The 13,621-nt window shown below is 36.0% G+C and overlaps 1 protein-coding gene across 1 annotated transcript in view; it reads left to right on the top strand.

Moving 5' to 3' along the window:
- Positions 1–13,621, top strand: part of LOC150087946 (nuclear hormone receptor FTZ-F1-like) — a 171,829-nt gene that overhangs the window by 141,686 nt on the left and 16,522 nt on the right. Inside the window, exon 3 of the mRNA XM_090369285.1 lies at positions 10,053–10,311. Within this exon, the coding sequence (XP_090225411.1) occupies positions 10,053–10,311 (259 nt within the window). The remainder of the gene's footprint in view (positions 1–10,052; positions 10,312–13,621) is intronic.

The following is a 13,621-nucleotide window of genomic DNA, read 5'->3' as shown; positions in this document are numbered from 1 at the left end:
GATATCAGAGACGTGGTGTCACACGGATATTAGGAATTGGAATTTGGGGAGTACAATGTGTACAGAAAGAATAGACAGGATAGGAAGGGAGGAGGTGTCATGCTGTTAATTAGGAAAAACAAAATCAAAAGAAGTGCATCCAGTTGATATAGATGTACAGTGCACTGTTGAGTCAGTTGGTGTGACATAAGCACTGCGAAAGCAAAAATAAGAGTAGGAGTGTGTTATAGGCTTAATGTGTACAATGAACAATTGTACAGAGAAATAGAGTGGGCTAGTAAATCAGAATGTCCTATAATGGAGGATTTTAACTTCCCAGATATTGACTGGAACTTGTGGGTTGGTCACTCACACACCAGTAAGACTTTTATGGATTTATTGGATGATTGTTTTCTGCAGCGGCATGTTCGAGAGGCAACCAGAGAGGGTAATACTCTTGATCTGGTTATCACCAGTGATCATTCGTGTATTAAGTGATAATTCTTGTATTATACAGTGATCATTCGTGTATAATTCGTGGATTTGCAGATAAAGGAACCACTAGGTGGCAGTGATCACAGTGTGCTGATGTGGGATTTACTTAAAGATATAATTACCATCAGGGGTAAAGGAAAGGGTTTTTGCTTCCGTAAAGGTGAGTACAGTGGGATCAACTGACGATGTTACCAACAGTAAATTCTAAGTGGGAAGCATTCAAGGAATTAATCGTGGAAGCTGCTAAAAGTTTCATACCCATTAAGAAATATTGTTCAAAGTTTAGGCCTAATTGGTCATTAGCATTAGTAGAGGCATTCGATGCAAGAAAGCAAGCTTATGCAGCATCAGCCAAAAAAAAAAATAAATAAATAAAAATAAAATAAAATAAAAATAAATAAATAAACAATAACCACTTCCACTTCACCCCTCTGTTCGTTCGAAATACCTGTCCAGCTGAGCCTTAAACTTATTTAGGCTATCAACTTCCACGACAAGGGATGGAAGTCTGTTCCACCAACCAACCACCCGCTGGCTAAAGGCAAATTTCCTCACGTCTATCCTACATCTGTCTTTCCTCAATTTGAATTTATGCCCTCTCAGGTGATTTTTCTGAGCAAGAGGAAGAATCCCATCAGCATTGAGCATGCTCAAACCATTCAAGGCTTTATACACCTCAATCAGATCACCTCGCTGGTGCCTAGTCTCCAGACACTGTAATTTGCAAAACTTAAGCCTTTCTTCGTAAGAGCACCCCTTTGTTCCATTCACTAATCTTGTTGCTCTTCTCTGTACTCGTTCCAGCAGCTCTACATCCTTGAAATGAGGCCTCCAGACCTGTATACAGTACTCTAGGTGTGGCCTGACCATTGCCTTATAAAGGGAATAATCACCTCCTTATCCCTGCTAGAAAAATTCCTATATATCATCGACAATACACCATGAGCTACTCTTGCAGCCCGTCTGCACTGCTCAGAAAACTTCATATCTGCCTGCACAACCACCCCCATATGGGTACTTCCCCTGAGTCCAAGGAAGCTCTCATAATTATGGCTAAGGGTTTGCTTACTTCCTTTGCTGCCTCCTTTAATATAACTGGATAGATCCCATCCACCCCAGGTGCCTTTCTTGTATTTATCTTCAACAATTTCTCCTCCACTTTACTCTCAGTTATTACAAGATTCTCTAGCTTACTGCCAGAGTTGAATACACCTCTGGCATTCCCCTCGCTGAATAACTCCTCATGTGTGAATGTCGATGCAAAATATTCATTTAGTTTGTTAGCTACCTGAGCAGGATCATTAACAGTTGACCCATCGATATCAAGATTATCAAATAAACTAACGAGACTCGTGACAGAGAAGAAAAATGAATGGGATGCATATAAATTATCAAGCGACTCAGAAGCCTATGGCAGATATAAGCTAGTCTGTAATCAGGTCACAAATGAGGTTGGGCAGGCGAAGGCAGATTACGAGAAATCTTTGGCAAAGGATGCTAAGAAAAACAGCAAGGATTTCTTTACTTATATAAACTCTAAAAGGAAGGGAATGAATCTGATTGGTCCACTTGATATCGATGGTTCGACTGTTGATGATCATGCTCAGATAGCAAACAAACTGAATGAGTATTTTGCATCTACATTCACACATGAGGAGTTATTAAGGTCTGAAAATGGCAGAAGGTTATCAAATTGTAGCAGGGTGCTTAATGATTTTTTAATAACTGAGAGAAAAGTGGAGGAGAAATTGTTGAAATTAAACATAAGAAAGGCACCTGTGGTGGATGGGATGTATCCAGTTATATTAAAGGAGGCGGCAAAGCAACTAAGCAAATCCTTAGCCATAATTATGAAAGCATCCTTGGACTCAGGGGAAGTCCCCACGGACTGGAGATGTGCAAGTGTATCCCCAATTCACAAAGGGGGATCGAAGGGTGACACGAGTAATTACAGACCAGTTAGTTTAACTTCTGTTCCTGGTAAAATAATGGAGTCACTGGTTAAAGATGCATTGCAGGATCATCTAGACAAGACTGCAGCAATAATTCAGACACAGCATGGGTTTGTTAAGGGAAAGTCTTGTCTGACAAATTTGATAGGATATTATGATGTGGTTACAAAGGAACTGGATACCAAAAATAATTTTGATATATATTTGGATTTCAGGAAAGCTTTTGACACTGTTGCGCATGGAAGACTATTGTACAAATTGGAGCAGAATGGTATTAAGGGTAAGTTGCTACAATGGATAAAAGGATGGTTGAGTGGGAGAAGACAGAGGGTGGTAATGAATGGGTGCTGCTCTTCGTGGACTAATAACATCAGTCCCACAGGGTTCGGTGTTGGGTCCACTGTTGTTTTGTATATTTATCAATGATATTGATGAAGGTATATCAGGCTTAGTGTCGAAGTTTGCAGATGATACAAAGGTTGGCAGGGTTGTTAATGACAGTGTGCTACTGAAACAGGATCTAGAAAAATTTGGGCAGATGGGCTAAGAAGTGGCAACTGAAGTTTAACCTTGACAAATGCAAAGTACTGCATATGGGTAGAAGTAACCCCAGAGAAACGTACCAACTGTGTGGTACTACACTTAATGTGGTAGAAAATGAAAAAGACCTGGGAGTAATTATGCAGTCAGATATGAAGTTTTCTGAGCAATGCAGACAGGCTTCCAGGGCAGGTCATGGGGTTTTGCCAATGATATATAGGAATTTTACTAGCAGGGAAAAGGAGGTGATTGTCCCTCTGTATAAGGCAATGGTCAGGTCACGCCTGGAGTACTGCGTACAGGTCTGGAGGCCTCAATTTTGGAAAGAAGGAGATTTGCTTGAGCGTGTACAGAGAAGGGCAACAAGATTGGTGAGGGGAATGAAGGGATCATCTTACCAAGAGAAGCTTAAATTCTGCAAATTGCAGTGGCTGGAGACTAGGCACCTGCGCGGTGATCTGATTGAGGTGTATAAGGCCTTGAATGGGTTCAGCACGCTGAATTCTGATGGGATCCTTCCACTTGTTCAGATTACGAACCTAAGGGGGCATAAATTCAAATTAAGAAAAGACCGATATAGAATAGATGTGCGGAAATTTGCCTTTAGCCAGCGGGTGGTTAATTGCTGGAACAAACTTCCATCTGTCGTTGTGGAAGTGGATAGAGAAAATAAATTTAAGGAGGAACTGGACAGGCATTTGGAGGGAATGGTGTGATTTTTTTTTCTTGGCTGATGCTGCATAAACTCATACACTTGCTTTCTTGCATCACATGCCACTATTACTACTATTCTTGCACCTCATCATCTCTATTTAAGTGTATCCTGTCCCTTTAATAAAAAAAAACACGTAAGCAAGCACAGACCATGGTGGAGAAAAATTCTACCCCATGAACCTTTCACAATCTTGCTCTTTTCCCAGGACTGAATTTTTGGCAAGGCTCTCATCATGTACTCTTTCTATCATGTCTGGGCAAAATTCCAGACAATTTCAAATTTAATCCTAGCTCCCTAATTTTTCCCAACATTGTCCTATACGTGTTAAGTAAACGCTTAGATCTCCTGCTCTTAATATGATTATACCAACTTGTGCAACAGTATCACCTTTTTATGCCCTTAAACAATAACTTCTACATCATTAACTGTAACCCCTACAGACATGACTTGGTCCTATTCCACCTATCAAATTTTTGTATAATACACGGTACTTCCCATATTCCTGACAATGGAGTCACCTGCAATACCTACTTCCAATGGAGCAAGCGTTTTCTTTTGGGAATTCTGTTGTGTTGTGTTGTCTAACGCACCATCAGGGGTTCAAGCGTTGAGCTCGACAGCTGAGTTCTTGATGAATCCGTCATTTTAGGGCATCATCCTCGAATGATGCCCTTCGAGGGCATCATTCCTACTCGATGAGTAGGAATGATGCCCGCCCATTAGAATACGCAATTTGAAGTTAATCTCCTCGCATTCTTTGCATCGAAAACTCACTACGTTTCCCTTTGGCAGTATCGTATTATTCTTCACAAACACGCAACAAAGTAGAGATCATTGTAATGTGCGATGCGAATGAATTTACTGCGAACGAATTCCTTACTTAGCCTTGGAAATTTCTCAAAAACGAGAGTTTTTGAGTAATTTTCAAAGTAATTAAGAGACAATTTCACCTACTTTATCTGGAAAACGCAAATAATAACTGCCTACTTATTTGAAGCAAAAAATAAAAATAATTTTTAATTTAAAAAATGTATTTAGCTGATTTTGAAAATGTTTCTAACCCACCAAGTGGTGCATGTGCTTTTCAAAAATGTTCCATATTAACAGTTCATTCACTTTTCCTCTTTATGAAAAAAAGGGCATCGGGTGTACATCCCCTATTCCAAAAGCTGTATGGAAGATATATCTCCTACTCCAAAAGATAATATTTTCCCTATTAAGATGCTATATTATCTTCTATAATATTATATAAGATAATATAGCATATAATATTAGATATTAGAAATATTAATATTACAAAGTAGATAACAATTTTACCGAATTGAAATACATGTATTAGAAATATTCAATATCATCTTTTCTTTATATTCGCATCACTAAACAATGTATAGTATATGAAAACATGTAGGCAAAGTCCCCCCACCACCACCTTTTTTGTTGGACTGTGAACAAGTGAATTATTTTTAAATTTTAATGAATTATTAATGTTGTTAAATAAAAAAAAATAATAACGTAGGAAAAAAACGCTATATTTATCCTAGTATAGAGTAAAGCTTATTAAATAATAAACATTGAAAGTTGCAATCTCTACTTAATATTGAATAGTGAATGTCTAACATAAATCTTAAACACGAGTCAGTTGTAATGTAAGCAAAATATATCCTAGTAACACTCGTACAAGTGTATGTTGATGTCGTGGCTCTTATTAATAGTGACTTATACAGCTTTAGGATAACAATTTTAGGAGGAAGTCTGCTTTAAACTTGCGATGTTCTATAATACCAAATAAACTAAATCTTCAGAAGACGAACTCTTCTGTAATAATAATAATAATAATAATAATAATAATAATCAACAAAATGGATCAATCATTCCTCCAGTCGCTAACACCTGCTGACGATTCCTTACACGGAAGACGTTTTCCTTTTCAACGACAAGTTGATCGCCTGAACATGTCACATTTCCAGGACAGCAAACTGTTGTGTTTGTGTTATCCATCACTTCCTTCACCCCGACGTCTGGGAATGGAAGCAGTCACGTGGATTGGCAGGTTTTCCAACAGCAAGCAGCGCCCCAGGCAAATACGTATACGAACACTTTCACTGATGCCATTTCTTCTCTAGAAAATAGGTCAGTAGGCCACGGTAAGTTGTTGTTCAACTCCAGTGAGTCGATCACGTGTAAAGAACACGAGAACAGTTTTGTTTGAAATGCCATCTATCGAGAAGTTACTCAGTTACTGCAAAGTTTAGTTCATAACTTATTTCTCCACGCTGTTTACCATAATGTTATTACGTTTTTGTGCCAACCCCGTGGGTGGATGCATCTCCTCCCATGTTCCTCAGAATTTACCTATTGCGGATAGTTGTTGCTGCTGACGTAAAATATCTTTGGTGTATGATGGATGAGACAGACAGTGGAAGTAAATCTTTAAGGGTTTGAGATTTTTAACATATACAAACGAAATGCGAATAATGAATGGCGAAAAAGAAACTGAATATTTGAGCTTAAAATGTACGGGAAAAAAAATCATAGACAAAAAGTTCAAAACTTACGCAAATTGCTTGCAATATTTTTTAAAACAACATAACACATCGTAAACGCGAAAGGTATTACAACCTTTAGTACTTGTAACATGTATTCGTTGAAGCTTTGTGATCACGGAAGAGACTTGTTGACATTGGACTTGAATTTGTGTATAAGTGTAATTTTTAAAGAAACACACGAAAGGTGGCTGTTCTGAAGAACAAAAGAGGAGATAATGAGGAAAAGTTAGTCTTAGGAGTTCAGAATTGGGCAGTTGAATGGATGTCAATTAATTGAAGTTCGTGTATTGTTCCATGTGTGATTTGAAAATTCACATTGTTCCATGTGTGATTTGATTAGCTGTGGAATATCATAGTAGGCTAAATGCCAATTCAGACAGTACCCATGGAAGTATTTTCAGTAAATGCACCTGAACGCCTGTGTGATGGCAGAGAGTGGAAGGAATTTCTTAGAGACTGGTCATTAATTAACCTTACTATTCTCTTTTTGGATAGAGTTTGAAACGTGCCACATTATGTTGGAAATATCGCAACGAGTCAGTAGGGTTGGAACTGAAAGCCACCCAAGGCAAATCGAGAGAAGGGGAGTCGCAGACTTTTAAGAATTTCGTTACCACTCTTCTGTGAAAAGCTGAGAAGTCCCATACAAAAACTTTAAGGTTAGGCTCTAAAAGGGAATCAATCATTGCTCCCCGCCTCCAAAAGATTCGGATCTGGCGCCTAATTATTTTTGCTAACTACATAAAGGAATTTTAGCTAAGCCCTTGAAATAATGAAAAAAAGTGAAAGTAATATACGTTTTTTAAAAAAAAATTATTACAGGTTAATGAACGAACGTTTGTCTGAACTGTTGTCATAAGGAGTGCCCCTAGCTAACTAAGCTGGTGCTAACAGGCAGTAAAACCCGGTCTTAATGGCGCCTCCGTAGCCAGGTGGGAAGGAGCAGCACACGCTTCTTGATTAGACCGGGGTTCGAGCCCGTCACCACCAAATACGGAGGATGCGGAAAGGTTAAGGAATGACCACCGCATATCCCCGAGCAATATGGCCTTAGTTGCTAATGCTCCTAAAAACCAAACAAACCGGTCTTAATTTCTGACAAACATGGAATTTAATGTTTGCGTTTGTCTTTATTTCTCACAACTCAAAAGGCGTGCCACCGATAGGAGCTGCGTGTGCCACTCGTGGCACACGCAGCTCCTATCGGTGGCACGATGCAAAAAGTTGACCACCCTTAGTCTATAGAGAAGTTTCGGGTACCGAAAATATTTACATATTATATTAAAATATTTTTTAAAATTAAATATTAAAATATTTACTGAAAATTAAAAAATAAATTTATTAGAATTTGATTTTTAGGCAATACTTATAGTTTTATTATTTTAAAACCGTATACCCTCTGGAATTCGATTAATAAGCCGATATGCACAGTATGCGCTCTGCTTTTCGTGACATTCATTGAGTATACGTTCTGCTAATTTTACGAATGCAGCACTGGGTACACCACTGTGGTATATTATTCCATGTGGGAACAATATACCACAGTGGTGGTATATTGTATATACCACCACTGTGTGGTGGTATATACAATATCCGTACTGCTATGCTATATTGTTCCATGTGGGAACAATATACCATAGCAGTACGGATTTGAGATTCGTACAGCAATTTTAAGATTTACATAACATCCATACTGAAAAAAAAAACAAAAAAAACACAACAACATTGATTTTGTTTAAAATCCGATAACGTCAACATAAGCTTCGTACAGTTGATGAAATTTTCTGGTTTTTTTTTATTAGGGTACAGTCAACACACAACAGTACAGTCAGATTTTTGAAAAATCTGTTTTGAATAATTATTTTGTAAGTACTACATTAGTTTAATTATTGGATTCGCACAGGAATATTTTCTTCTTCTTTGATCTATGACCTTAGGCTGTGCATAACCCTTAACCGAAATCCTCTTCTGTCGAGGTTCTGTTAGACGATCTCAGGTGGAGGAAGTAGGATTCCCCAGTGAGCTATTCCATGTTTTTCAGTCCACACAACATTTAAATCGTCCCGTACACACACACACACACACACACACACACACACACACAATACAAAGTCGCTGATGCATCTGAAACCCAATAGTTCACATTGAGAACTAAGAACAACACACTTGGAAATATTTCATTGGGAGTTTCTCAAACAATCTTCCTTCAGTTCAGATCTTGCTACGTGTTTTCACATGGTGAAGGATATGAAGAATACCGTAGTGAGAACGGTTTAGAGAACATTTACCCGAATTTTTTATGCAATTAGAATATATTTTCTTATAGAACGATGCAACATATTTCTAAAATCCTAGTAATTTTGTGAAATCTTTTGCAATGTAAAGTAAGATGTGCCTTTTTTGTTTTATTTTAACCCTTACATTATCATGGCACAGTTGTTTAGTAGTGAAAAGCTATATTGTTTAGTAGCCAGTAGTGATGTAATTAAAAAAAAAAAAAAAAAACCTTGATCGATCGTACATATCACTACATGTATGATCGATCATTACCGATGCGTTTTACGAACCGGAACGGTTTCCGGTGCGCTCCGGTCCCTTCCAAGCTCTGTGCAATACACTGCTGTGAGGCAAATTCAGTGCATCGGGCACCTTGGTTTTATAATGTCCTAATTCACTAAAACTTCTTCGAATGTTAGGCTTCTTAGTTTTGGATGATTGCTATGATCTTTTTAATATTTTCGGATTTTTTTTTTTTTTTTTCTGTTAATTGAAGGACCACTCAGAAGCATTCGAAGCAGATTTTGTTCAGTTTTTTCAAGTTGAGTTTGTTATATCTATAAATCGACGTGCTGTGCCCATGTAATTTTCTTCAATTTCCTTTTTCTAGTTTCAGTAAATTCACTTTTGTAGGCCATGCTGTGGATAAGTTCGTTTACACCTGCGACGCCCGACACAATCCCGAATGGTACCACGAGACTATGTACTTCATTTAATCAACACACGCGAAATCCCCATAAAGATACAGCCTTCCCCTGTTCCAGTTTTATTTTTATAATTTTAAAGTGAAGGTTTCTACATGTATTTAAAAACCCTCCCTCGCCTCTATGTACGAGAGTAAGTCGATATGAGCGACAGGCTTTAGTGGCTTTAAAACATTTTTTTTTTTTTTTGTCATTATGGTTAGTAAACAGTACATGACAAAATTTTATTTAGCCATAATCACTGGATTCTTTTCCTGGGAGTTTGGGACCACAGTTTGAGTCACTAAAACAGTGTGATTATTTGCCTCTTCAGTTCACTTTACAGAGCAGCTGTTAAAACAATATATGGAGTAATTGAGGTTTTTTTTTTTTTTTTTTTTTTTTTGTTCTTGAAAATACAGTTTTGAAGGACTAGATAATGCATGTCCTACAAACAAGTTTTTATTTTTTACGCAATCTTATAGTTACCCATAATTCCATTGAATTCCATCGAAAAACGGCTACTGAAAAGGGCGTGTAATTAAAGAAATATTTTTCTTTCTACATAGACTTGCTAGCAGCATTTTGTTTTTATATACAAATTGCTACAGTTCTTCTACTTTCGGTAAATTGTTTCTCTAAGTGCAGGAGAAATCTTGTAACGCAAGTTTTGGAGGATATAGCTTGCGGTGTGACGACATTTCACATTATTTTTTCCTTAAAAGAATAACTCCTCCCACGCTATATTAGAACCCGCTGTATAAGTGATTTCACTGTATTGATTTTTTAAAATGATCTTTCGTGCACAGTTTGTTAAACACTGATACTCATTTTTTTTTTTTTTTTTTTTTTTCATTTTTTCTAGGTTGATGACCAAATGAAGCTTTTGCAACACTCCTGGAGTGATATGCTGATACTGGACCATCTTCATCATCGACTGCACAACGGTTTACCAGAGGAAACCACTATGCCGAACGGTCAAAAGTTTAATTTACTGGCGTTGGCTTTGCTTGGTGTACCGTCACTGAGCGACCAACTTCGGAATGTGGCTGCATGCTTACAGGAACTGAAGTTTGACCCCATAGACTACATCTGCCTCAAGTTCCTTCTCCTGCTCAACCCAGGTGAAGTGGTAGTAAAACAGACCAATTATTTTTTTAGATGTTTTTATAATTGGGTTTTAAAAATTTGCCTGTTTTATATAATACAATTTAATGAATTTGGGGGAGGGGTACTGCTTTTGAAAAAAAAAAAAAAAAAAAAAGGTAAGGATTATTACAAAAATAATCCATTTGTTATTTATGCATTGGCTAAACGCAAGCTTCTGGGACAGTAGCATTCTATAAATAGTAATTTTCCTTGTAATGCGTACGTCATATGCCGTTCAAGTGAGGCTCTCTAAGAGGTGCTTATCACTTCAGGAAAATACAGCAGATATAAATACCTAAAACAATAATGGGAAAGTTATACCAAATCAGTTTTCTTCAGCCTTACTGTAGTTAAATCTATAGATGGAAATTAAAAAAGAAAGGGAATGAAACCAAATTGCTTATACAAATCTCCGGTGTATTTTTAGTCGGTTATGTTTGTTACTTTTTCATATCTTTCCTACAAAGTTGAATGTTTATCCTGCTCTAGTTTCGACATGATCCACTTTCTTTCCTGTTTTCAGATATACATTTGTTGCCATCCACAATTCAATGGAATTGTGATTCATTTCTGCTTCCTAAACTAATTTCCTGATGTTTCCCTTTTCGTATTCTAATGAATATCGTGTATTTAAAATGTGAAAAGACGTTTTCCTATTGCATCTGCACTCTTTTCGCAAACGAGATTAACGACTTTCATGAAGTATCTTCATCTTCGTGAGGTAACATTTGCTTCTGTAGTGATGAATATCGCCTGCTTTTAAAAAGGCAGCCTCTTTCTCCTTGTTATTAATTTGGATGCATCAGATAGACAGAATTAGGTCACCTTCAGCACATCAAAATGGCTAACCCACGCAACTTTCTGAAATTGTTTCGTGTCCCTTCGTATTCAGTTAGATTCCATTTGATTCTCAGCTATCTCTCAGTTTGTCATCTGGTAGTGGGGACTTTGCCTACAATGTATGTTTAGTGACGCGTAAATTAAAAGGTGAAATTGAAAATAAAAATTATTAGATTAAAATTAAAAATATTATGCTCTTTTGGAATAGAGGATATATCCCTTATGCCTCAGTTTAAAAATCGGAAAAGTGAATGAACCACTAAATGGATAATCTACAATTATATCTTAAGTAATTAGAATGATCTTTGTAATATCATTAAAAAATTTAAGGAAATTATTCATAATAAATAAAACTTTAAGAGCTGTGAGTCTGACTGAAACTCAGTTTACAAGGCATACATAAAGCATTTAAGTTTTATTGATTGTACAAATATTTTCTATAATTTCCGGTTTTCGAAGGTCCACTTATTTTTAGTTATCGACTTATTTTGCAGAGGGTGTGGTGAAAATGCGGAGATGCACGTTTATTCTCAGTCTCGCTTGTAATTTTCTAGAGAATATTCCTTCTATCAGTGATCAGATTTGAATATACACAAATGATATGGAAACTTACTATGGACTTTGTGTTTCTTGACTTACCCTGTGGATGAGAACGAATTAACTATTCTGGTATCATCTCCAGAATCTCTTTTGTGGTCCGCAGTGAAGGTTTTGCGTCCCATTGGTTTCCAGATAATTTTTTAGCATATATAAGAAATAAACGATAGGTTCTTTATATTTTTGGTCTTATTTTTTTAATGGCAGTTAATAAAATATAATATTATCAATATATATCGATTAAAATATCAGTATATTAACCCTCTGAGGACTGAATTCTTTTCCGCCAAATTATTTCTAATTAAGACAATTAAAATAGTGACGTTTAAATTTTTTTTTATAAACTTAACAAAATAAGACTTCGTTGTTTGTAGAACATAATTTTGGTTAATGTACTTCAATTGCTATTTACTATATAAGGCTTAAATTATTAAGTTTTAGTCATTTTTACAGATATTTTTCTTTTAATAAGCTCTGTAATCAAGTGAATAGAGGTGAAAAAAACAACAACTATACTTTGTATCCAAAGTTTTGTTCTGGATTAGACTGTTTAGAATAAACACCAAAGCAGTAGAAGCTAGGTGGCGCCTCTGTTGTAAATTGCTTATTATTTTGAACCTTTATGGCAGTTAAGTTAATTAACATTCATTAATTAAGTTTTTTAGAAGGCTTAAAATATTCTTCAAAAGAATACATCGCCAGACTCATCAAAACAAAGCAAAAACGTGAAACATTAATTTTCTTGCTATGTAACATAAAAATCTCGAATTTTAATTTAAAACTTCTCAAAAATTTTAGAATTCCTTTTAAGTAGCTTGTATTTTCTTTTCTTTTTAAAATTTTAAAAAGAAAAAAAAATGAACCAAACAAAGGAACATTATGAACCGAAGTCACTAAGAATATTTTAAATAAGAAGTAAATTGTTAAAAAAGATCAAGACTGTTTTGAACTTATATCAGTGTTTTGGTTGCTTCAGGAAATGGGTTGTGGGAAATGGAATCGAAACTGTCCCTAAATTTTTTCTGGGTCAACACAAAATACAGTATATGTATAGATAACTCCAGATCGTATGGAAAAGAAAAAAAGTGAAATTTCTATTTATGGGATTTTAATGAAATCTGGAATGGATAAACATGTCTTTCTGTAATAGCCAAGTGTAAAATTTCATGAAATCCGTTTATTGGAAGTCGAGTCTTACATGTGGAGGGTCGAAAACGAGCTGAATCTAATAGTTGCATTTTGAGAGCCTTGCAAAAAAGTGAAATCCAAAATTATTTATATCAAATTTTAAATTTGTTTATCGATTATCTGACTAGAGTTATCACAAATTAATCACTAATTTGATTACTACACATATATCACTTCGTTCTTCTTATACTTGACATTCTGTTCCTGTTTGTGTTTCAAAACTGAAAGAGTTCAAAGAAATTCGAATGTCAATCGACCACTATTGTCCCTGAACCTTTCTGTTAATCAGCTTGCATATTAGATATTTGTTGTCCGCTGTTAGAGTTCCCAATAATTTATAGTTGAGAATTAAAGAGCTAAGGCAAGCAAAATAAATTAATTATTAACTACTTAGTATACTTCATTAAAATGATTAAAATATACTTCATATTCCTCTAATATTCTCACAAGAATTACAGGCGCATTTTAGACGCGGTAGCTCTTGCACCAAGAATTCTTAAATCAATCAAATCTCACAAGAAACATTCTTTTAATTACTAAATTCCACACTCTAATCTTAATATCCGTAGATCCCCTTGATCGTAATTTTTGTTGAGAACAGTTCTTCCCTTTGACGTAAAGCGAGTTTAAGGAAACATTCGATAAATGCGCAGTCTAGCA

The sequence above is a fragment of the Mastigoproctus giganteus genome, chromosome 3 (assembly GCF_048544385.1).
Source record: "Mastigoproctus giganteus isolate SK-2022 chromosome 3, ASM4854438v1, whole genome shotgun sequence".
Lineage (NCBI taxonomy): Eukaryota > Metazoa > Arthropoda > Arachnida > Uropygi > Thelyphonidae > Mastigoproctus > Mastigoproctus giganteus.
This window is presented reverse-complemented; position numbering and strand designations above follow the sequence as displayed.